This window comes from Strix aluco, chromosome Z (genome assembly GCF_031877795.1).
Source record: "Strix aluco isolate bStrAlu1 chromosome Z, bStrAlu1.hap1, whole genome shotgun sequence".
Classification (NCBI taxonomy): Eukaryota; Metazoa; Chordata; class Aves; order Strigiformes; family Strigidae; genus Strix; species Strix aluco.
This window is the reverse complement of record NC_133971.1, coordinates 64,208,483-64,233,353: the sequence shown is the minus strand read 5'-3', so window position 1 is coordinate 64,233,353 and position 24,871 is coordinate 64,208,483. Positions and strand designations below refer to the sequence as shown.

The 24,871-nt window shown below is 36.5% G+C and overlaps 1 protein-coding gene across 3 annotated transcripts in view; it reads right to left on the bottom strand.

Annotated features, from left to right (window-relative positions):
- Positions 1 to 12,636: 12,636 nt before the first annotated feature.
- SLC12A2 (solute carrier family 12 member 2) overlaps positions 12,637 to 24,871 on the bottom strand; it is a 64,650-nt gene continuing 52,415 nt past the window's right edge. The window contains exons 19-27 of one of the 3 annotated variants that reach the window (XM_074812026.1): positions 24,283 to 24,362; positions 22,784 to 22,921; positions 22,049 to 22,096; positions 20,405 to 20,524; positions 20,138 to 20,249; positions 19,571 to 19,657; positions 17,927 to 18,062; positions 16,458 to 16,525; positions 12,637 to 15,556 (exon numbers count right to left, since the gene is read on the bottom strand). In XM_074812026.1, the coding sequence (XP_074668127.1) occupies positions 15,421 to 15,556; positions 16,458 to 16,525; positions 17,927 to 18,062; positions 19,571 to 19,657; positions 20,138 to 20,249; positions 20,405 to 20,524; positions 22,049 to 22,096; positions 22,784 to 22,921; positions 24,283 to 24,362 (925 nt within the window). In that variant the 3' untranslated portion in view covers positions 12,637 to 15,420. Of the gene's footprint in view, positions 15,557 to 16,457; positions 16,526 to 17,926; positions 18,063 to 19,570; positions 19,658 to 20,137; positions 20,250 to 20,404; positions 20,525 to 22,048; positions 22,097 to 22,783; positions 22,925 to 24,282; positions 24,363 to 24,871 lie in introns of all 3 variants that reach the window. The other 2 variants (XM_074812025.1, XM_074812027.1) reach the window with 2 other exon arrangements.

Here is a 24,871-nt window from a genome sequence, read left to right as displayed (position 1 = left end):
AAAAGCTGCTAAAAAAAATAATTCCAAAACAAAGAACACACATATGCAGATAGCCACACAGAGGCTCCACTGCAGTGAAGAGAACTACTGAATTACTGTCTGCTACAACAGAATTTTGGAAAGATTTTGAATTTTAGGCCAGATCACCAAACTGACAGCTGAATACCAGCTAGTGTTCTCAAGGTCCAGCTTGTGGTTTGAAGTCAAAGAATACATATGCATTCAGGAAGACAGGACCTCAATCCCAGTATATTTATTTAGCAAAAATAATGCATTATATATCTAAGTGATGCGAATACAAGGTCCTAACCATGGATCTCTGAATTTTGTAAAATAATTGCCATATCTCTAGGTCTTACTGTTCTTAATGTGCAGATATCTTATGGAAGTTCATTGTTCTCCTCTCTACTCTATGCTTTTAGACTTGCATTCATAGCTAAGAAAAAAGAAAGGGGGGGTGGGAGTGTCAAATAACCTCCAGGCCATAACTTTCAAGTCTATGCTCAATTTTTTTGAAAAACGTTAGTTTTAAGATAAAAATCAACACAGAGATCATATCACCAAAAGGCACAAGTTTCATTGCTGTTTTGTCTGTTTCAGAAAAATCATCTAGCAGAAGGCTGAAAATAGGCAAGAAATAACTAAAAAGTTACCAATTCAATAGAAAGCCTGCAAAGTAGTTCACACCCAAGCTTAAAAGGTAATTGCACTGTTCTCCCTCACTCATATGACATTTCTGAAAGCCATAAATTCTTAAAAATCAGAAATAAAGGCAATTATGAGCACATGAGATATAGGAAACAATGAGAACATTTGAGCAGTACGGCTCCCACACAACACTGACAGGCAAAAATTATCTATGGTCTGAGTCACCTGTAAACAGTTTAACATCAGTGAGGAAAACTTGTTTAGTACAAATATAACACATCTGGTATGCTATAGAGATAGGAAGTTTACATCACTATTTTGCACATGTATTTTTACCTGGGTGTATGCATGATTAAACTGTGATGAAGTGATCAAACTTGGGAATTTTCAGATGAACTGTGGCAAAACCCAACTCCTACCTCCTCCAAACTGACTTTTAATATCATATAAACATCATATTATATGCTTAAACTCAGCACCAGTCTCCCTCTCAACCCTACTGACTCAGCACCGCCTAATGCATAGCCCTAGCCTGCTCCTGCATCCTCAACATCCAAGCTACACTTGTTTCCAGGTCCTAGTTTTATGGGCAACCACAATCTTCAGCTTCAGTACTGGAGCAAAGTCTGCAGTCCCACACTATCTGGCAGTCACAGAGTTCCTTTCTTTTTCCATCTAAATTACTCATAAATTATTCAAACACTAACTTAACAATTTCTGTGTCACATTTTTGAAGGCCATTATACTGTAAAATGACTGCTATTATTTGTCACAGTGTTGATGGATGCCTTCTTTTCCTGGCATTGATTCAAATACACAGCTGAAGAACCTAATTTATTCATTCATGAGTTTGCTGCGGTCTTTATTTTCCCTTAGTGTGTCTTCTCAAATCCCTGTCTAAGTTTCAGATAAGGTCACTGCACATATTAAGATTACTTCTTTCAAGGAAGACTTTTTCTAAATTAAAGTTTGTTCACCTGGATAGTCAAACTATGATAGCAAATCAACTAATAAATCTGCAGGAAAATTCCAGCTCTACTAACAGCATAATCCTGACATTTTTGTGAAAATAAGTGCATTCATATGATCTTCAGTTAAATTTTCAGTTTCTTTCAGTTAAACTTTCATCATTTTTCAATAAGTCTACAAGAGCCACAAAGTTTCAATTTCTTCAGAAAACATGCAGGCACACAGGTGAGACAAAGACTCAGCTTCCATACAACTTGAAATACGATAAGCACCACATGTCCTATTTCAGTGTTGGGCTTCGTATCTTCAACTCAAAGAATTCTTAACAGCTCATGTAAAGGTGAATCTAAAATCCAGCCAATAACATTAAACACTGTGTTGAAAACTGTAATCATATCTTTGTCCATTTTGCAACGTTAACTGAACAAAACAACCTACCCTATGGCCCACATCTCATCTAGTCTAAAAGCCTTTTATGAAGTCCCAACAAGGAGTGGAAGAAAGGAAAGGGGAAGTTAGAAACAAAAAAACCCCACTTTCCTTCAGAACTTGTATTTTAGTAGACAGTCACATCTCCCAGCATACCAGGTGTTTCTGCTAATTGTTTCTACTGTAAACCTAGGTACATTAGTATCATCAACCTTCTGTGCTGAATTGCCCAACATTTTTTTTTTATGTACAAATCACTCTTACTGGAATCTGTTTTGAATTTGTTCCCTCTATAATTTCCATGCATGTGCCCATCGCTTACTGTTTTCTTTACAGTTAAAATAATACTTAAGGTTTATATCATCTGTGATTATGTAAACTCATGCAGTCATTCCCACTTTGGAGGGGAGGGTTTAAAAAAGTATTTAGAACTTACCAGCTCACTCCTGGCATCAGCTTTTATTGCCTCTGTATCTTTATACAAGTGTTGATGACAACAGGTCATAATGGCACCATTGCTACCACAATGGAAGACCCTATCAATATTTCCCAAGTAAAATCCCATGTTCAGTCTTGTTACACATCTGTAATAATGCTCCAAAGTGAGTGTGTAAGGCTGATGTGGAAGCGTCTGTGCTTCTTCCCTTTGTTACTCCCGAAGGTGTATTATTTCATCAAATGTTTATTGTTCATGAACAAAAGTAAACTAGTTTACTTATGAATAATGCACTTAAACACAGATCAATTTAAAAGAAACCAAACTGGATAGCACAGTTGATCCAACTTCTTTTTTAAAATAGGTTTTAGAAAAAGTATTTTTTAAATAGCCAAAAGTTGTCTATTTTTGGATCAACATATATGTTTCAAAATTATCTTCCAGCCCTGTATAAAGTTAATAATGTATGATACTGCTAAGAGATTTATCTAAACTAATTTAATTCAATTAGAAGTAAAAAAGGGGTTTTTCTTCTCTTCCAGGAGTTTTAACTCATAACCCAAAGATTAAATATAAAAGCCTGAGAAGATCTGATGTTTGTTATCTGAGAGACTGAAAATTGACAGTTAAGAATCAAGATTCAGCTTGAAATGCCTGTCACTAAATTTATCAATTGGTGCACAGAGCTTAGAAAAGAAAATTAAAAACAAAAAAAGAACTACAGTATGTTTAAGGCCAAACTCACTACTGAGATACGTCAGTTCTATGTCTCTCACTCTTGATCAGTAAGACTAACATCACCAAACAGTTTAGTAAACAGTAGCCCCATCTCTGGAGAGCGCCATGTGTTTCTCAGCAGGCTTCTGAACTTTGTAGAAGTAGAATCTATTGAATCCTTGGACACATAATGCACAGTATTTTAAGCCTTTGATTTCAGTATACCCAAAACTCAGTGAAATCCTTACAATGTGCACTATTGTTACACTGATCAAGCACACAGAGATGGTCTTAAATTGCTGTTCTTGAAACAGAGCTGAGCTTCATTGGGATAGCTCCATCTATTAATATTCCTCCATGGAAAATACTGAGTATACCAGACATAGCTAAATGGATTGAAATTCCTTTGCCTGCTTACCATATAATGCAAAGAAACACTATTTCTAAGTATCCCACAGAATAATAAGATCCATTCTGTCTCAAAACAGCTGTTTTTTGACTAAATGGTAGCTGTCCTGGAATCCAGTTTTAAAGCCAAGATGAAAGTAGAAGACGTCTGTTTGAAAGGAAATTTGAGAGTTATAAGTCATTTTTCAGCTGCTGAGAACACAGATGTAAATTTTATAAATGTGCCCACTTCAAAATACATGAGTTTGTGGAATATGGAGCTAACCACAAATGAGTCTTGTTTCCTTCTGAATGGAGTGAGTTACATCCACCACTTACTCAGTCTAGTCTCCTCTCCTGAGAAGAGCAGCAACACTTGCTTCATGCAACACTGAACAGAATATGATAGCATTACTCAGTCACGTTGTTGATGTGACTTCAACATGCTGTAAGGCACTTCAGTGTCTTCCGACTCTATCCTTTCCTTTTTAAAGGGACTGAACTAGCTCTTTTGTATTTGTATTTGTGCTTGTATTTAACATGTCTACTCCTGTATGTTCCCCAGCTTCTTTCAGTGAAAGGGAAACTAAGCTACCCTTCATCAGAGCATGCGTTCTTAAGGAAAGCACAGTCCAGAGGAAATAGCCAAGAAAAACAAACCACAGTAACCAACGCTTGAATTGAGCACCAGCAAAGCAAATAATTGAAATGCTCTGTTCCCATAAATTTACATTAAAAACCCACCAAAACATTGCTGCTTGAGACAAAAAGTCAGTAAAAGAACAAGAAATGGGCCTCAAATCTGTATATAACTTGGTATGGTTAATTTAAAAAAAAAAAAAAACCCAAACAAAACCAAAACCAAACACAACAAACCCATCTTTTGTGGAAAGCAGCATTTTTTAAAATATTTCTGAAGTTTCAAGACCAACATCCACAGAAAATTTGTTCATACCTATTTATCCACAGAACATGCAAAAATGTTACAGAGTGCCTGATTTACCTTCTCTATTGCTCAGACGATACTTTCCAAAATGAATATAATAAAAATGTCTTCTAGACATGAGAAGGAACCACTCTTAATTCTCTCAGTCCTTTATCTCTGTTCAGACTAACAATAGCATCAGTTAATACTATATAAATTTTGTGAAATAACCATCAGCTGGTTAAGAAAACTGCTTAGTTTTGCTTTTGTTTAGTGTTGCTACCTAATTAACCACTCTTTCTTAAATTTTCACTTTCAGCCATAATTTTTTTAAAAAATTCCCTCTTAATTTCTTAGTGTCATGATTTCTCCCATATTTTTCTCCATAACATTCTCGAGTCTCATCTCCAAAAGCAGAACACTCATCACCAATCCTCATAAATACACAGAGACTGTCACATGCTACTGTACTAGCATATCAAAGAACTATGCATTCACACACAGAATGCAGTCTACACCAAACAAGCATACAAGGATGAAAGCTGGTTATGAAAGAAACCAAGAACAAATATTCTAAAGTGACCAAGACAAAAAGCAAGATTTGTTAAAAAGCAAGAGAAAGCAGAATATGGTCCACATAAACTGTCAAAACCCAAAATTTTCAATGATGCAAGTAATATCAAGTATTCAAAAACTAAATGGTTAATTATGAAGAAAAGATATGAAAAATGGAAAAAAATAGCAAAATGCTTTAAGCATTTCCATAGTACACTGTGCTTTCTCAAAAAAAAAATCTAGCATGCACAGAGGGCACTCATACACTCTACACACCAGCTTTGATAGAAAATGGAAATAACAAAATAATTCAAAATGTTAAGCTGATTACCTCCACTATCAAGTTTTTCCTTCAAATGCATCGTTACTTGATTAACACCCCACATCTGCACTTGCAGGTATCTTATAACATTTCTCCAATGCCTTTTTATGTCAACCTACCTTTCCACACAAGACCTTAATTTTTCTCCAGAGAGTGAGAGAAAAACTGTGGCCTTCCTCCTCTTTTCAGCACTCTATTTACCATCAGTTCTAGTCCATGGTTCATGCATCTGCTCAGTCTATCCCTTGGGTCTTTACTCTCTTGAGTTCCCAGTTTTCTTCTCACACCTAAAACATGTACTCCACTAATCTCTCTAATCCATGTTCTTTCTTTCATCCTTAGGTGAATTGCATGTGGCCAGTTAATGATTTCCATTTGAATTCCCATCCTCTTAAAAGTCCCTTATGACATTTATGATGTCCCCTCCAAAACAAGACTCAGAACCATAGTGTCTCATTCACAGGCATTCATCTTCTACCAGTTGGCTTCAACATATAATTTCACAGCTATTGTGGTGGCAGACTGATCTAAATTTTTTCAACCCTGAACTCCTAAATTGAGACATGGGATGCCTCTACCATTTTTGCAGGTGACCTCATATTCCTTTCTACTCTCCTAAGAGCATATGTATAAATGTCTCAGAACATACTTGAAATAGACAACTGGAAGAAGCCACCTGATCACAGGCTCTGGTACTTACAGGGTATTTTAAACACAGCAATATCTGATGGAGGGGCAATACAGCTGGGAAAGCAATTCAAGAGATTTCTTGAGCATCTCGGTGATAATTTCTTAATGCAGCTGCTCAAAAAGCAACCTAGGACACAATCTCTGCTGAATCTGTTTTCCCACAAGAAGGAATTGGCTGGGGATTTGAAGGCCAAGATCAGTCTTCCCTGCAGTGACTACAACAAAGAGCAGAGTTTAAAATCCTGAGAGAAGTAAGCAAGACAAAAGCTAGATTTACAGCCCTGGACTTCAGGAGAGCAGACTTTGGCTTATTTCTCTTGCTCTGCAGGGCAAAGAGACCCAGAAAAGCCAGCTGATCTTCAACTACAACCTCTTAAAAGCACAAGAACCTTCCAATCAGATGTGTAGGAAATTGAGCAAGCATGGCAGAAGGCCAGCACAGATGAAACAACCTCTGCATGCAACAAAACGCAAGTACACAAAAGGTGGATGCAGGGACTGGCTGCCTGTGAAGAATACCAGTATATTGATCACATGTATGGGGATGAAGTTTGGAAATCCACAGCTTAGTTCGACTTGAAAATTGAGAGATGTGAAGAACAATAAAATGGGCTTCAGTTCACTTGCAGCAAAATGCTAAGGAAATAAGCAAGTCCATCATAGTCACCCAGACGACTGGTGACTGGGCTGGAGCATGCAACATGTAAGAGGAGATTCAGAAAACTGAGTTTTTTCAGCTTAAGAAGAGAAGGCAGTAGGGAGATCTTATTCATGTCTTCAGTAACCTAAGGGGAATGCATTCTTCCTGGTGCACAATAGGATGAGAGGCAACACAGGAAAGTTTGATTTGACCATCCTTATGATGGAAACTTGTAATTTGAACTCAAGAACAGATACCCAGAGAGGCCTGGAGACACTAAAACCAGCCTGACAATGTCCTGAGCAATCTGATATACCTGGAGCTGCTTTGAGAAGGGTGTTGGGTTAGACAACCTCCACAGGTCTCTCCCAAAACAATGTATTTTACAAATATGAAAACTCCCCCAAAATAGAGCCAAACATCTTAAAACCTTCTGTGTGTTACTGACTCCTGGAAAAGAACTTGGTGACTTGTTTTATAAACAGTTCTTAAATAAACAGCAAGAACAAACAATGCACATACATTTCTTAAGATCACAGCTTTCTTACTAAAGCAGGGCCAGGAGGGCAGGTGGGAGCATAAAAGAATTTCTCTAAAGCTTTTTAAATATAAGAAAAATAAATTTACCCTACCCATAACTAACTAGTGGCTCACCTGGAGGACAAACAATACAAGCTTCAAAAATCTGTTAGCCGACGTGACCTGACCAGCCCCACCATTACTACTGCTATCATGAAAATCTTAAGTCTTAGGAAGAACCTTGTCATTCCTTCAAGCTCCATATACCACAGACGAATTTCAAAGATCCATACATATATTGTAGTGAAGCCAGTGAAACTACGTAACATGTTTTCCTCCTTTTGGTTAGATTTGGGAAGTAGATAGCTTGGATCTTTCCTTGTGTTTAAGGACTGAATGAACAAGCTGTGGTATATATTTGATTTTTCTTTATGAGTAACAATTATCCCACAACACAGGAATTTTTTTAAGTCAGAAGTAATACAAAGAAATCATTTAAAAGTGTTTCTTGTTATAGTGTAAAGAGAATATTCCTTGTATTCACAGCAAAACCTAGAAATCAGAATTTTATCTGAATTCCAAATCTGCCACTAAGTCACCTCCTGGCATAAAAACTGCCATAGAATATGGTTAACTACTGTCAGAACAAGGATAGGACTACAAACTCAGAACCTATTGCCCTTTATTTAGAGGCTGACTACCTATAGTCAAAGCTGTAGTAGAAGATGCTTTTTATTACTAACCTTGCCTAATCCTGGTAAAGTGAAAATTTCTTGATTATGAAGCATTTAGAGCAATGGCACACAGATACATTTGCACAGACAGACTCCAAATCATAAATTAATACTGGAATGGTTTGTGTCTGGGACAGAATGAGTTTCTAGAATGACCTAAGAGTTTCAGGGTTGGCCAATAGCACAAGATGGAAAAAGTCAGGTCTGTTTTCTGGCTAGAGAGGAGACCTAGTTTCCAGAGTTGACAAGTAATAATAACCTCTTTTTGTTTTTACCCATTGGAATTATTTGTATCCCAGTGACTCCCAAGTCCCAGCTGAGAATCAAGCCTTATTTTTCTAGGTGCTTACAAACATGGCAAGAACAAGAAAGCAGCAACACCCAAACCCTGCAATACAATTCAAATAAAAATATCAATGATAAAGTGTGCTTTGTAAGGTTTGGCATGTGTTTGCCAAAGCGTGAACTTTCCTAATAAATCCTGCCATGTCTGAAACACTACTATTGTTAGTTGAAGGATACAGAAACATTTTATTGAGAATAAAGACTCTTAAAATTAACAACACTCAATGGTGCTATCAAAAGTAAAATGAAATTCTATATGAGGTTAGCCAAAATCCCATGTGAAAGCCCACACTATTCTGTGGTTAGCCTTGATTTCATATTGTAATACTGTGAATGGCTGTTGTTGGTTGACTCCATAAAATGTCATTTCCTTTGAGGTGCAAGCTCCTCTTGGCAGTCACTCTGCTTTGACCTGCTATGATTTCTAGGTTACCAGTGCTTAAAACTACTATGTTTTACCACAAGCAGCAATGCTTATCTTTTGTGCTTATATTTTACATCTGTTGGGTTTTTTTTGCTTTACCCCCACTGCTCATCAGAGATGAGTTGCATTAAATTGACCAAAATGTTTACAGAACACACACGCTAACGTTGGATTGTCTGGCATATTCTTTTGTACATATATGCCATCTGCTCCTTCATGTATTAATTTTTTTAATACTGTTCTAAATGTTAATCTTTGTAATTGGTAACAGTAGCATAAAGGAATTGTACAAGAGACCCTATAATTTGCAACATTGTAGCTGAACCAGCCAGCCAGGCAGTTTCCTCTGAAAGAATGAATGAATGACCATACAGGACCAGGAGTGAGGATGTTTCAAGGCTAATCCCAGCTCTCTAATTTTCAAGCAGAGTCTGTGGAAATCCTTTTCTTGTGACTCCATTTCACTATCTGTTTTGCAGAGACAAATTTAATTGCAGAGACATGTTCCAAGATTTAGTTATTAATTGTAAAACTCTTCAACAGAGTGATGAAGTTATTCTCAGGCTTAAGAAGCTTGGAAATGGCTAGTGCTACACTATTCAATTTCCTCCAATACCTTAAACAGCCAGTACCTGAATATTTCGGGATGACATTAAGATTTTATCATCTTGCTCCTACCTCTGTACTTGCAGAAGGTGGTAGATGTTTGTACTGTTTGCTATTTATGAAGCAAAAATGCCTTGTTGAAATGTTATGGATCATTCTGACACTAGATGGGACATGTCAGTCTGTTTTGTTTTCTAACATCTCTCTCTGCCTGAAGTGTTTATTCTTCTGCTCTCTACAGTTAACACAGCTGGAAATAGCCACTGAGAAAAGCTAGCATCACTCAGTGCTTTATGAAATGATGGTTACTTGGTGGTAAAAAGGCTGTTTCAACTCAAAAGGCAGCATCTGCATGGAGATTCCTTCGTTCTTTGGAACAAAACAAGAGTACTTTTCCCACAAAGGGAGTGGGGCAGAATACTAAACTTTTCTCCAAGCCAGAGTCAAAATTATTGAAAATTTCATGCAAAATAATACTTTTATGCTGACACGCGTTTATTCAAAGCACTAAGTCGTTTCGCCCATGAAACCGAAGTAATACTGCAAGAAAAGTGTATTTGATAGGGCAGTTTAAGGCATCACCTGAAATGTTGAAAGACAATAGTGCCACCTGGCGTTACTGTTGTATTTTGGAATACTAGAAAACTGATCGGAAAAAAGTGTTTCCTATTTCTTTCACTAAAAATCATGTTGTATTAGCAGGATTTTGTAATTGTTACTGTGGACGGGAACTGAGGGACTATGAAGACGAGCTACCTAGACCCAGAACCTCCCACTAGAATTTGTTTTGGCTACAGCTCATGAGGGTCAGTCTTCCCCAGACCCCCACAGGGTTGGAGCGGAGTTGTGGGGCCCTTCTTCTCTCACGTCCAGGCGCTACTGCCATTAGATTCCTGTTGACAGGATATTTTGCAAGATTTCACTGAAGCACAACAAAAATATATTTTCAGCACACAACACCATGCATAAACAAACATCAGAGCACTTTACAGAAGGGCAGGCTTACGACAAACCACCGAGGGCAGCTGTTCACCCCGCAGTGCCAGGGGTGCTCCAGGCCCCACACGGCCCGCCGCAGCCCCGCAGCCGGCCGACGGTTTAACGGCCGTTGCGAGCGACAGGGCAAGCCCACCGCAGCAGCCAATAAGAGAACGAGGTGAGGAGCCTGCAGCCAACAGGAGCGCGGGGCTGCCGGATGGGGCGGTGCCGCCGTGGGGGTGCGATGGCGCGGAGCGAGGGACGGAAGGGCTATAGGGGGAGCGGGATGGGGCTCTTTGGAGGGAGCGTGGTTGAAAAGTTCTATTTGGCATTGCCTGACGTTTTAAATCCTGAACGAATCCATTTTCCCTCTCCCCATATACATTGTGACATGTAGGTAAACATGTCTGCACAGGCTGTGTGATGGCACCTGAGCACCCCTGGGCCCACACAAGCAGGGAAGGGAGGCAGGCTAGCAGAGGGCAGGGTGGAAAGCAGATTCCTGGAGCTACAAAGCCAGCCTTTTCTGGAAGGGAAAGCAAGCACATCAAAGGTGAGACCGGCATGGAAACTGTCCTCACATTCCTTTTTCTGCTCTCAATTCTGTGCCTACTGATACCAGTAAGAACAGGGATGTCAGCACTCAGCAGGGGCTTGACTTAGGCCCGGTCACACAGGTTGTGCACCTTGTCAGGGAGTTTGATGTATACAGCCCAAAGGATAGATTACAGTTTCTTTGTCATTGTGAGATAGACCTCTGGGCATATGAGGCACCTTGTTTGAAGAGGAAGGTTTTCCCTGCTTCTGTTTGGGGAAGGTATTTCAGTATTTCCTCTTTCAGTTCAAAAGTTCAGGAAGTCATAATTTCCACCTGCTTGTTTCACCCTCTCCTAAATGCAGGCATCAGCCTCCATCAGCCTAACCCACAGCTACACCATATCGTCGAGAGGCAGAGTAGCAGAAGTTTTCACTCTGCACCAAATGGAAGCAAGGCAGTGGTACTGAAGAACACCATTCAGTGCCTCTGTAGTCTCAAAGACCTGAAGCCTAGCTCCCAGTCCAGCTGAACATAAACCAGGTTTTAGGTGTAGAGGCAAGATTTACAGGATCCTACAGGGGTTATATGAGAAGTGTAACTAGACTAATGAGGAACATTCACCAAGATGAAGAGTCCTGCTTTCCTGTTTCAAAACCAAAATGGGTTGCCGTGCAGTGAATCTTCACTGTGTAGCAAAGTGATGCCATCAACCTTGATCCAATTTTCAATTTTTAGCTTCAAAAACATGAAGTCATTTATCTGTGAATTCAGCTAGTAGTATACTGTGTCATTACTTAGATCAACCACTTCTCCAGCAAATATGGAGATCTGGAAAAACCGCTACATACCTTCTCTACCTCTTTACATACTGAAACAGGTTAGAGCCAATGCCATAGAAATTAGCAGTATACTTTTAACAAGTGTTCTTTTTCCACTGGCCTCTGAACCTCACTCTCAAGGCCTAGATTTAAATGCATGGAAAGACTTAAATCAACAAGTATTTAGTAAATTAATGATACATAGTAAAGGTCTGAATTTGTTAGAGGTTAATTTTCAAATAAAAATTCTCAGTCACCCAGCTACACCGGGAAGCACCAAAATCGATGAGGTTAAAGTTCTTCAAGGGTTCTAAGTATAATTTGATATGAGAAAAAAACTTGCTATTTCTCATTATGCTCTTAAGATTTTTCAACCAGTTTCTAGTTGAATGTACATTAGTGAAGTTAAGGCCAAACATGTCTTGCTTACAAATGGTTTTGCAACTGCCTCTTACAAGTTATTCTCCCAACACAGTTCCTCATATCACAGTGGACTACTATTCTGAACTAAGTTAAACAATCCTTCACCGTATTTAGTGGCAAAACAAGTTGCAAATATAATAGGAACACATTTTCAGATACTCATGTTGCAGCTTAAACATAACACATATTGTGGATTGGTCTGCATCATCTGGCAAGTCATGACAAATTTCAGAGTGCGAAACAAAGTTTATTCTTCTTAAAAATAAAAACTATGTTGTGACGACCACCACTGTTCCTAACCCAGTAGCAACAAATTTTTCCTCCAAGAACAAAACATTCGTCTCCTTATACAAAACACCTGGATGACTAAGTTCTACTCATGGTCCTATCCAAATTCCACAATAAAGGTAAGTATCAGATGCATGCAATAAGCATATTCACATATCAGGAACTATTCTCAGCATTAATCTGTTAAACTATGCACATTAATTCCTGTCCCCCACCAATAAAAAAGGCTTTGTTAGACAAGGCAATTGTATTGAATTCACTTCCTTTTATTGCAGTGACATCCCCCTGGTACAAAGTATTAACTGCAATAATTACGTTAAAACATTAGAAAAGCATTTGTGTGTGACAGTTACAGTACAGTATCAAATTTTACATCTTCAAACCAAGTGGGCCTTTACCCACTAACATTCAAATCTTTAAATTATTTTCAGTTATTTTTAAATATGTAATGTCAGAAAAAGCATATAAAAAGAATGTATGTAAAAGGAAACCTAAATACAAATAAAAGTGAACAAATAAATAATTGATTTTCTCCAGCTATTACTGTCTTTCTAAACCCATACAAAGAAACCTAATCTATAGAAGGTATGAATTGCCATGTGTAAGTGATTTCATTTTTCAAGTAATTAATAATGATTGGAACATAACTAAATTTGGCGCCAAAATCAAAGCAGAAGTTGGAGTGACTGCCACTAACTGACATCTGTTGCAAACAATTACCATTCACTGTTGAAGTTTTAGTGTAGCAAATAATCTTGAAACTTGACCTCATGCCTAGCGTTAGTGGACTTGAGAGTGCATGTGAAAAGCATCCTATGTTATTTCACAGACATTACCTTAACTATCCCCATATGCATATTTAGATATATTTTATATAATTTTATACACATATATGCACGTATACACACACTTCATTTGGTTTCTGTGTTACAGATCACAAGCAATGGTTTCCTGAATGGGCAAAAAACCTTCTAAGTGTACCTGTGCACATTTTATTCTTTTTTTTTTTTTTTTTAAGATAGCAGCACTAAGTCAATGTCCTACTGTCCATTTGTTCAAAATAATGTAACCCACAAAATAAGAAGAAACATGGCAATGAGTCCATATTCACTATGTGACATCCTTATCCCCTAAAAACCACTGTAAAACCTGTAATAGATATGTTGGTAAGTTTGATCCCCACCCCCTCACCTGGAAGGAAACTGCACTTTTACTGCAAACTGTCTTGTTTTATAATGTTTATCATAACAAGCTGGGTTCATGCTGGCATCAGTTATCTCACACTTAGCAGCAAAACATGCATGTTTGTTTTTCTTATTTTTTTTTAAGTGAAATGATTCAACAGTCTCAAATCCAATTGACAGAAACAGCAAAAAAAGATGTTTTGCAGTTTACCAAGAACTTGATAACAGTGTATACTGCACTGTGTAGAATATTTTTATTAACAACAATTTGAAGCTCTACCTTGCCACACAATGATTATGCTTTGTCCTTCAAAAGCAACAGTTACATTTCAATTTGATCTTGTATTTAGCATAAAAATACACCTTTTCTGTGCATCCTTAAATGAAAGTCACTAAATCACTGGTAAACTGATCCAGTAGCATGTCCAATGCTAATATCAAAAGCCTGTGAAATGTTTTTAGGCAATCCTTTCTATCCAAAATATATCAGGAATCTAAAAAACAGTTCACATTACTAACCTTTATACAAAGGCTCAAGTGAAATTTCTTGTGTAGGTGTTCATCATAGACTAAATTATGAAGTTCTCAAAATATACAATGGAAGGACACACAAGATTGGCAGTTTCTTTATTGAACATAGAAAATGTATAAACTAGGATGTATGGAATAGATCTAAATTGCTAGACAATCAAACCTGAGCATTATTTAGTAAGACTAAATGTATTTTCTGACAACTGAGTGAATTAACCTAAAAACACCTCCCCTAGTAACTAGTGGTCCTTTTAACCATTTGTTGAAAAATGCGAGAGAACTGTAGCTTTTTCATTTCAACATTTCATATTGGATAGCAAGATTCCACATAGTGTTTACTGTTTTCTGTTAGATAGCATCACATTGCTTATATTATCCCCATTCAAGCCTTAAGTTGAGTTTTGTTTCAAAATAAGTTGAAAGTGACACCAAAGCATAACAGGCCAAGAACTAGGACAGGTCTTCTAGTTTGCAGTAAGATAAAAAGCCTCAGCCAGCAAGAGGAATTCGGTTTCATATTAGAGCTACAGAGCAGAGATTGGCTAGTATCCTTTGCCAAGGTGGCTAATGTTAGCTCTATATATCAGACTAGTACCAAATTTGAGAAGAGGATCCTCTCTGCTAGTAGAATTAGTTTTAACTGTTACAAAATTTAGTAGCACGATGTCTTGAAAATAACAAGGAATTTGTTTTAGTTCAACTGACCTGCCCCAATTCTCACCTTTAAATCTAACAGATATAATAATCAAAAACCAAAAACTTTCTGACAATACAAAACATACAGTACTAAGAACTAATAACTCAATGGAAGACTGAAAAGCAGCATTCATTTTTATTGTAATATGGAAGAGACTAGAAACTAAAGGACGTCTGATCTAAACTCTTAGTTGAAGGCAAATTTTGACATTCTATATAAATTTACAAAATAGGATGTATGGATGAGATTTGGTTAATTTCAGAAGGCACCTCAAGGCTAAAAGGCTTTTATAAATCTATAATCCTTTCATTGATCAAAAATAAAACATTTTATTGCTGCTATTCAAATAGCAAACAAAAAGCTTGTCTTGTTCTTCCATCTAACAAGGAATCCTCCCCCATTAAGCAAGATTAAATTACAGAAAATACAGAATAAAACTGAAGATGTCACAACTTTAGAAATACAGTGACTTTCCTTGTGTGCTTTCAAGTCAGTGAAATAGTGAAAGAAGAGTCACTTTTTGCCTTTGTGATGTTAATAAACTATAGACCATGTCAGCCACTCTCCCCTGGGCACTGAAGTACCATTTCACCATCGCTGTCCCATGTGCAGTACTCTTAGGAATAGAAGGTAAGAACACTCTGATGATTCCCACGGACAAGGAGAATTGGTGGCAGATCTTTAGAAAGAGCTTCTAACCAGGCCATGTAGAGTGCACTAGAAACCGCACCTTTCCGTGCAACTGGCAAACTCCTGCAATTCACAAGGAAAAAAAGCATTCAACAATTAAAAAAACTTGGTGGAGTACAAGTCACATCACAAAAATATGAAAACATGATTCTGCAAAGAGGTAGATATTAAGTCAAATTTCCTAACCTTTTTAGTTTTTGTTTTTTTCATCAAAATTCAGTTAATGAGTTGAGAGTTCGTATCTTAAGCACCACATGACTGTACAAGACTCTACATCTATTCACCCCTCGCTTTTGGCCTCTTACACCATTTTGTATGCAGGTAGCTTCATGGAGGATTCTCCTCAGTTGAAGACAGTTTCTTGAAAGATTCTTCAAGATTTTAAAATACAGCTTTTTCTTATGATGTCAGGCTGGTGTGATCTAATATTCCTTCTCATAATCTTTCCAAAACATGCCATGCTCCTTTCTTTTGAAATAACTACTCTATTTGCCCTACTCAAACTTTACTTGCAGTACTACTTCATGGAGCTCTGAAGGAGGCTCCTAAAGAAAAACAAAGCGAAGAAACCTACAATCTGCATTCTGCTTGTTTACACCAAAGTAATTCCATGGAGATCCACAGTGGGATGATGATCTAACTTTATCTAGAGAGATTTCCTAGAAAAAGAAAGGACCTAGAAAGGAAGGACCTGAAAGAGAGGAAAATAGTTGGCATGCAGGAGTGGAAGGAATGTGAGTCCTGAGCTCCTATAAATGTGGAGTTAATCACCTAAAGCATTGTATCAGAAGCACGAAACTACGCTGGCCATTTTTCATTCATCAGTACAGCGGCAGCATATTTCCAGTATTTCTATACTTTAATGCCAATGCACAGGCTTTTTCCTAACCTGTATTTGCATGTATTTATATTTCAAATTACATTTCTATACCAATTAGGATAACAGTACAAATAATTTACTTACATGACAATTATGTTAGCTGTACTTGAATGTTCCTTCAGCAACTCATTTAGCCTAATCTGGCGATAAGTCTGTAATTAAAATGACAGTTAGGAAGATCTTTTACATAAAACTACAAAAAGTTCATTTATTCAACAAAAATGAAAACCAGTTATGATTAATTGGTATGAGTCATTTATAGAAAACATGTACTTCCACGCCTCACTTTGGCAACTTACTCACTTTTCCAAAATATGTCTGGTTGCAAGGCTGGGAGAGAACCAAGCAGTAAGCTTAAAATGTGCAAATAAACCAAGTACTACGAAAACTAAATTTAAGAGAGTTACTCTAATAATGATACCCTCCTCCTCACCTCCTGAAAGCAAGAGCCCCTTATTCTCTCTTCCAGGTTCTTTTAACTATATCCTATAAGCTCATGGTGAGCAGGTCTTAAAGAAGTGAAGCCCCATCTTCATTTGCTAAGCCTATCTCCATAATGGGCCTCCTTTTTTTTACTACGCGATCCTGTCTTAACATCTGTGGTAACTTCCTCAGTAATTTGAATTCTGTTTTATATCAACTAACTTTCAAGCAAACATTTTGTGTTAACCACTTCTTAAACAGTTCTGTTGTTCTCAGATGAGCTGAAGTCTGGTTAGCCTTAGGGCTAGTGTCTGCACAAACAATTAAGCTATCAGCAGACAAAGAATAAATCACTTTAGTTATCTCACTGAAATGAGTTTTCAAAGTGTTTGTAGGCATGAGGAACAGCAAGGCATCAAGCAGTTCATTAACTATAAAGTAACTGTACTTTATAAAATCTTTCCCCCTAGCCCCTTGGTAAGAGCAGTTAAGAGATCTCAGCAGCAGCTGCCAGTTAATCTGTATCTACCTGTCTATCAAATTCCTTCCCCCCCCCACCCCACCCCCCTTTTTTTTTTTCCCCACACTTAGAATGCAGAATGACCTAACATTCCTATTTCTTCTCTACTGCACAATCCTCACAGAAGTTGTAAAAACCCAGACAGGAAAAAGAAGATAAGGGTGGTATATACTCAGTACCATCTTAAAGAACTTCAGATCACTAAAACTTTAACCAGGCTTTCTTCAGATACTTGTCTGTATCTGCTTCTTGTTATAAGGATGCTACCTGAGTCTCCTCCATAGACCCAATTAAGAAAGAATACCTCTGATGTCTCTATAGTGCACAACTGCTTGGGAAAAATGTCAAACCTTTAATTGCTCCTTTACACCACAATTAGATGTGGTGTGTTTTGTTTGTTGGGGTTAAAAGTCAAGCAGCTGAATAGAGACTGTATTATTCTAAATAAACTGCTGAACGCTGTAGGAAGGCAGTTTAGCCCCCCCTGCCCTCCCCCCACCCCCCAAGTGCAGAAACATTTCTTTATTTGGTGCATCATCTAAATGGTCTACATCCACAAATGCAGTAGGAGAAAAAAGTTTAACATATAACATCCTAAAGAATACAGAACCTTTGTTTTGTAAAGCTCAAGTTCATTATCTGTTATCCTCCATGGTTCATCCTCCTTCATTTTATCTGCAACTTCTTGTTCTTTATCATCTTCATGAAGACGGAAAGGCTCTATCATTTCTTCAAAACTTGCAATACTGGAACGATTAAGCGAACACCCATATTAAAACAGGTACAAGTCAATATGTCAGCAATTACTTTGATGGTATCAGAATGTTTTATTACCATGTAAATAAAATGAACTGAATTTATTTCACTGCCAATTGCACTTAGAACATCAAATCAGCTACTTGTATATGCAGGCATTAGAGTTCAACAATCAGGAACATCTGTAGGAGCTTTCACTGTTCATCATGCAACTAAATACAAAGTTTTAGCCAGTTTAAAAACAAAAAAGAAACAAGCACCTTTTGCTAGAGTTTTATTACAATTGTTTGGAAGTTGAAGAGTACTACCTCAGTAAATGTATAGTAACTAACAGTAGCTTCTTCAGAATTAAATCTGAAAGGCAAGAAGTTTACACGTCCAACACATACAATGACTTCACCTTCATCAAAAGGGAAAAACCAGATGTGATCTGCTATTTTTTGGCTGAACAAAAAGGAGAAGTATTAACAATATTCTATTATACAGCACAGCAACTGTTAAAAATAAATCATCTTTCTCCACTTAGTTTACAGCTATTGTTAATGCCAACTGGTATCTTAGAAAAGTTTTGGGTATATTGTGGGTAAAGTATTCACAGAGATAGAAAAAATGCTCTCAGAAGAAATAACTCATGGATCACTTCTACAAAATAAAAATAATTCCATGTAATTCTACAATCTCAACTTTTTATGCATAAATGTGTGCTACTTCTACATTTACACATTTTACACTAGCAGGCTCCTAAGAGCAAAGACATCCAAAAGCATCAGAGTGCCAAAAGTACTCTACCGTTTTAGTTACTTGACATATTCTACACATTTAAGAAAAGGTGATTAAAAAGCAGGTATAAAAGAATGCATATTAGCATTTACCATTTATGTATGTTGTAAAATAATATATCCTAATTTGCATGACGTGTCAAATTATTCAGATATATGCATATCCATGTAAAAGGTATTTTTGCAACTTCAACATACTAAAGACTTCTATTTTTAGATCTTACACATTCTGTTACAAATTTGTACTGAAAGCCTCTACAATTAATATTTTTTAAACTTGAAAATCAGAAATATCAGAGGTATGATTATTGCTGTGTAAATCAAAAATCCAAGCAATTTAAAAAAAAAAAAAAAATAGATCAGGCTATTTGAAGACCAAGCTTTGTTACATTAAACTAAGACTCCAAATATGATACTTAAGCTTTTATAAGCATTTCTCTCTTTAAAGAGGATTGCTCCAGGCAAATTGGATTTTTTTAAACTGTATTTTTCTAAAATTAATATTACAGCTTAAGGGCCAGAGATTTTAAAAATATAAAATTCTGTGTTCTTGGATATAGGAGTTATTGCTTAATTTGTTTCCTGCATTTTCGTGAAACACTGGATTTCATAGGAACTACTCTATCAAAATGTCATGTAAGAAAGAATGAAGTATTCTAAATTCATGAAAGACAGCAAGAATTCAACTAGCAAACAAGATGCATTTTTTTGAGACTTACTTTTCTTTCTTTGGCTTAGTATTAATATCCCCAAGAACCATAATGTCTGAGAAGTCTATCCGAAATTTGCTGAGTAAAGTAGCCATCCTGTATCAGAAAAAGAAGTCTTTATGCATGATCATTTTTAATTATTTCACAGGATAAACAGATAGATGTTTGGTAATAAAGACACTACTTTAAGAAAAAAAAAAAGGCAACTTGAATGTGGTAGGAAAAAAAAAAAATTCAAATTGATCTGGCATACAGCTATAAATCAACAACATTCATTGGAAAAACAAAAATTTAAAACCATAAAACTAAGAGAACTCTCCCTTAAAGACAACCTCAGAAAATAATTGCAAAAGAAAACGTTAGTGTCGGACAATGCTGCAGTAAAGTTAGTTTAACTTGAGGTATCTCATCCAAAACAACCTGGGGAAAACGGAACTTTTTTTTGAGAAATGGCATAGAATATGATTACAACTCAACCAAAGAACAACTGAAAGAAGGCTACTAAGAAGAGAAAGTCATCTACTGTGTAACATGCTCTATTAGCATTTGATATGAAATTTTTAAAGGTAAACTTACGCTCTTCTGTCATGATCAATCCTGTTTATTTTTCCACCAATGAACACTCTGATCTTACAGTCTTTCCACTTCTTCTTGGTTGTAAGGAGATACGGAATCAACAGTGTCAAACCTACATTTTGACCAGAATTTGGGAATGATTCAGAGAACATAGCATCATGTTAGAGTTTAATAGTACAAATTTGAAAGATATCTATTAACAATTAATTCAAAATTATGTCAATAATTTTGTTTGAACATTTATTTTTGAAGTATAAAGCACATTACCTCCATCGTCAAAGAGCCACCAGACATCAATATTGCTTTTGCCTTGTTTCTTCTGAAACTGAGTACTAGCATCAAGAAGCCTTTGGTCAGCCAAGTTTAAAGGAGATTGGCTCTTTGTATCTGGAAAAAGGCATGATGAAATTTCATTTTTGAAATGTTATGCTTATTCACCCTGAAATTCGTCAAATGCAACTTCTTAATATTTTGTGATACCTCTAAGTTAAAATAAAAATTGTTTCTTCCATCCCAACTCGACTCCAGATTTTGATTGAATGGATATAAACTGAGTTATACTTAGGGAGTCTGCAAACTCATAACTTCAGCAGTTAAAGATTTAAATCTCAGAGTCAATTAGCAGACATTTCACAAGTCAAGGATCTGTAAGATTTTTATACAGTCATTTGCCTGGACAATTTAACTAACCTTGCATACATACTTCAGAGCATTACGTCATGTACAGTTGCTACCTCTTGCATATAATAAAACTTCCCTAAAAACATATAGATGCTAATTTACAAGTAAATACCATTTCCTAAGCACTTTTCTTCTTTACTTAAATCCATTTTTCTTTAAACATCTGGTGAAAATAAAAGCTAGTTCTACGTACTGGAATTCTATCTTTTGCAACAAGTACTGTTTTGCATGTGCAAGGCTCTGAAGCACAATATAGAGTATTTTGTGTGACAAACTGAGTGGATTTGCTGAGAACAGGACAACAATGGCATTTAGATTAATTAATACAGGTAAGTGTATTTTTTTAAGAATACAGAAAAAACTAACCCCATTCCCTTAACTAAAACCTCATGTGAACAAGAACCAGGAGTTTGATATTCATCTCAGCCCTTACTTGATTAGGAATTTTTAAATTTAGAGAACATCTGCAACTGTTTTACATTAATATACTACTTTACTGCATAGTGGGACTTCTTCCAAACTGCCGTGCTGTGCTTCAAGATGTAATCTCACTTTCCATTATTAAAACACAACAGCTTCTAGCTGTTGAAATAATGAAGAAAATGTCAAAAAAGATGAATCTTACTTAAGACAAAAATAACTGGTTAACTCAAAGTCTGAAATAAACCAGTGAGTGCAAACTGCTCAGTTAATTTCTTAAAATGCTGTTTATTTGAATGACTACTTCACATTATTTCAGATGTTAATCTCACTGAATGGCTGTATTATGCCTTAAATTGAAAGCTGTTGAACAATTTCAAATAACAGAGCAACAACTATGGCTTTGGAAGACCTACTGAATAGTCTGATGGAGCACTTGTACATTAGATAATATTTCCCTTATTCCTAAATCAAGTAAGGACCCAGACAGATACCTGAGACACAGAACTAATCAAGCTCCTGAACACATTTCAAATGTTACTTAAGAACAAGAGTTAAAAACCAATATATCCAACATTCATATCTTAGTCACATGCACAATCCTTTCTCAGTAGCAACTTGTTCTGGGAATTTCCACACAGTTGCATTTTTCCATAGCCTAATGCCTAAAGATACAGCACATATGAAGAAACAAATTAACATTCCATGGTTGATATTTTTCTCTCATGTATATGTGTAGAAAGGATCACAAAAGGAAAAATGAAACAATGCAAAAGAATGATTTAACATAAAAAGGTGGAAAATGCCTGCCTTTTTTCAACAGTGGTTGTGTTGGAGTCTTTCCATCCTCGTCCTCCTCTGGAAGATTTTTAAAGATACAAAATAAAAAGGTTAATTTCCTTTGTGATGTTAAATAAAAACACTACTAGTGTATATAAAAAAAATTAGAAAATAAAGATGTAAAATGAAATGGATTTTCATACAAAGAAAAGCACACAAATGCAGTCTACCAGATCCTGAGATTTACTTGTGCTTTAAAAAAAAAAAAAAAAAAAATCACATTGGTCATTTAATTATTAAGTCACTCCAAGCTTTTACTTTAAGAATAAGAGGAAGGTTGGTTATTGTGATGTCAAAGTATCCTGAATGATTTGTGTGTGTTAACATGCATATAATATTCTCGTCTGAGGTGAAAAAACCTTCATAAATTTAGCAGCCTTCAAATCACACTTAATATATAGATATGTGACACAATTCTCAAGTAATTTTTAATGCCTGTCAAACTCATTAACAAAGAAAATCCATTGTAGGTTATTGTCTATCACCTGTTTTATTTAGGGGACTAGACATGGAAGATTTATTTTAGATACTGCTAAGCTCTAAATCAAAATATTTAAGTGATTAGACACAACAGCTAGAAAAGTATGACACATTTCTGTTCCACAGACACAAAAATCCCTTAAATAATTCCTTGGTGAAGGGAGAGAGGAACTGAAGAGGGAATGAGAGAGCGAACTCAAATTTCATCGCTAATTAGCAAGTTACCTTTATGTAAAGTGGGAGTTCTTTCACTAGATGATGGAGCAAAAGCTATAGAAGTGTCTGTCTCAGCCTTCTTGCTATAATCCACTTTTACTATGACATCCTTGGTACATGGAGATTTTTCTTGGGATGACAGTAACTCTTCTTTGAGAAAGCAAAGAAACACATCATAAACCACTTAAATGTTCCAAATGGTATCAACAGAGATATGTAAATATACTGAGATAGTTCACAGTTGGTTAAACTCTACTGCAACTGTTATGCTATGGCAGAGAGAGGGGGGGAAAAAAGCAGAAAACAACAAAAAAACCCACTCTTGTATGAACTGCTTCAGAGTACAAAGAGCCTCCTCCTCTGAGCTGAGCTGTAACTTCCTGCCACTTCCTTCCCAGATTTTGGGTGTTGATTGCATTACTATAGGCTAAACATAAAACAGAGCTAGCTAATACTGAGAAAGTACCACCAGAAGGAAAAAAAATTGCTTGGTGAAACATTTGCCGTTTCTACTCTAATTCCAAGAGGAAGATGAGCCTTAGACAAGGCCCAGATCAAGTATGTCTCACAGCCAAGTTTTCTTCCCAGGACTGGCTTCAGTGGAGCTACTTGGTAGCTGTCAGAATTAAAGCAAACTCAGTCTCCAGTGGATATCAAGACTCTTCTGACACCTTGGTGTTTTATTTCCCAGTCTTAGCAGTGCTGTTTTCACACTGCAGGCTCGCTCCTTGTTGTTTCTCATATTCCTCTGCCCTCTTGCACACACTGATAGGCACTCTGCCTCTCTGCAAATCCTAAAACATTCATATGCTTCCAGTGAAGGAAAAACCCTCTCCTCTTTCAGGAGGATGCCTCCCTACAGAGCTTGTGTCCCAAGCATACTTCCTCGTTGTAGCAACATTGTATGAAGCAAGCTATAAACAAATTAGACATTATCAATTCAGTAGATAGTGGCCACCAAAGCTCACAGACTTTCTTCATTATTCTGCTTGAAATTTAACTAAAATTACAGTATTCGGCTTAAGATCACTGCCTACTAAGCATAACCAAGTCTTCTATATTGAATAGAAAACCTTTCCAAACTTGAGACAGACTACTGCAGAGGTCTCTAAACTACTGCATGTAGGGGTTAGCAACGCACACCAGACCCATAGCATTCTTGGATCATGCAACATTTGTTGTGATTTTCATGATTTCTGGACTTGGATCCCAAGTACTTGATACCAATTTGGCAGCCTCTTTAATTTGTTTCAGTAAAATAGTAAATACTTGAGAAGCAACTATATACATCTTACAAAATACAGAAAGTATAAACACACAGAAAACCAAGTTCTGTTGCTGAACATGGGTTATTTTACATTTCAGACTTGCTCATTTCAGTGATTTTTATTCTAAAAGAAGAGTGGTGTTTTGTTTTGGGTTTCTTTAATAAGTTCTCTTCATTTAATATTTTAAGAAAGTAAGCATTAAAAGGGAATTAGAACCATATGAAACAAAACAAATCTTACCTTGGCCCTGAAGGTGAGAAATGTCCAGGCCCTCCTTTAGGCGGATGACAACTACACCATACTGAATGTCAAAGGCATCACTAAACAAAAGGAACAAAAATAAAATATTTTACAACTTTTTCTTTCTCAAAGGACCTACTTTACACACCCTCTTTGAGCAAAGTCCAGTGATTAAACACTGCCATTTAAACACCCAAATCATAAATTTGTATTACAATTTCAGTTTCAATTCCAAACTATCAACTGCCTCAGTGAAATGAAAAACAACACATAGAAAGGATATCTATTCCCTTTCCTCCCTTCTATTCCCTATGTAAACAGTGATTAAATAAGAGAAACATGAACAGGTCAGTCAAGTTTTACAGACATGATGACAAGATACACTTAGAAATCTATATTTTTATCTCCCTCCATCAGTAAAGGGATTTGAGTAGATCTTGATCTGAGACCTAAAAATTTCTGACGTCTTTCCAAAACATTTGGGTATTAAAAACAACTATGAAGTTGCAATTTAGAATCAAATTAGCTGTAAGTTAGCTGTAACATGCTTATTCCCATTACATCTGATGGGGAAGGAACTTGCTCCTTT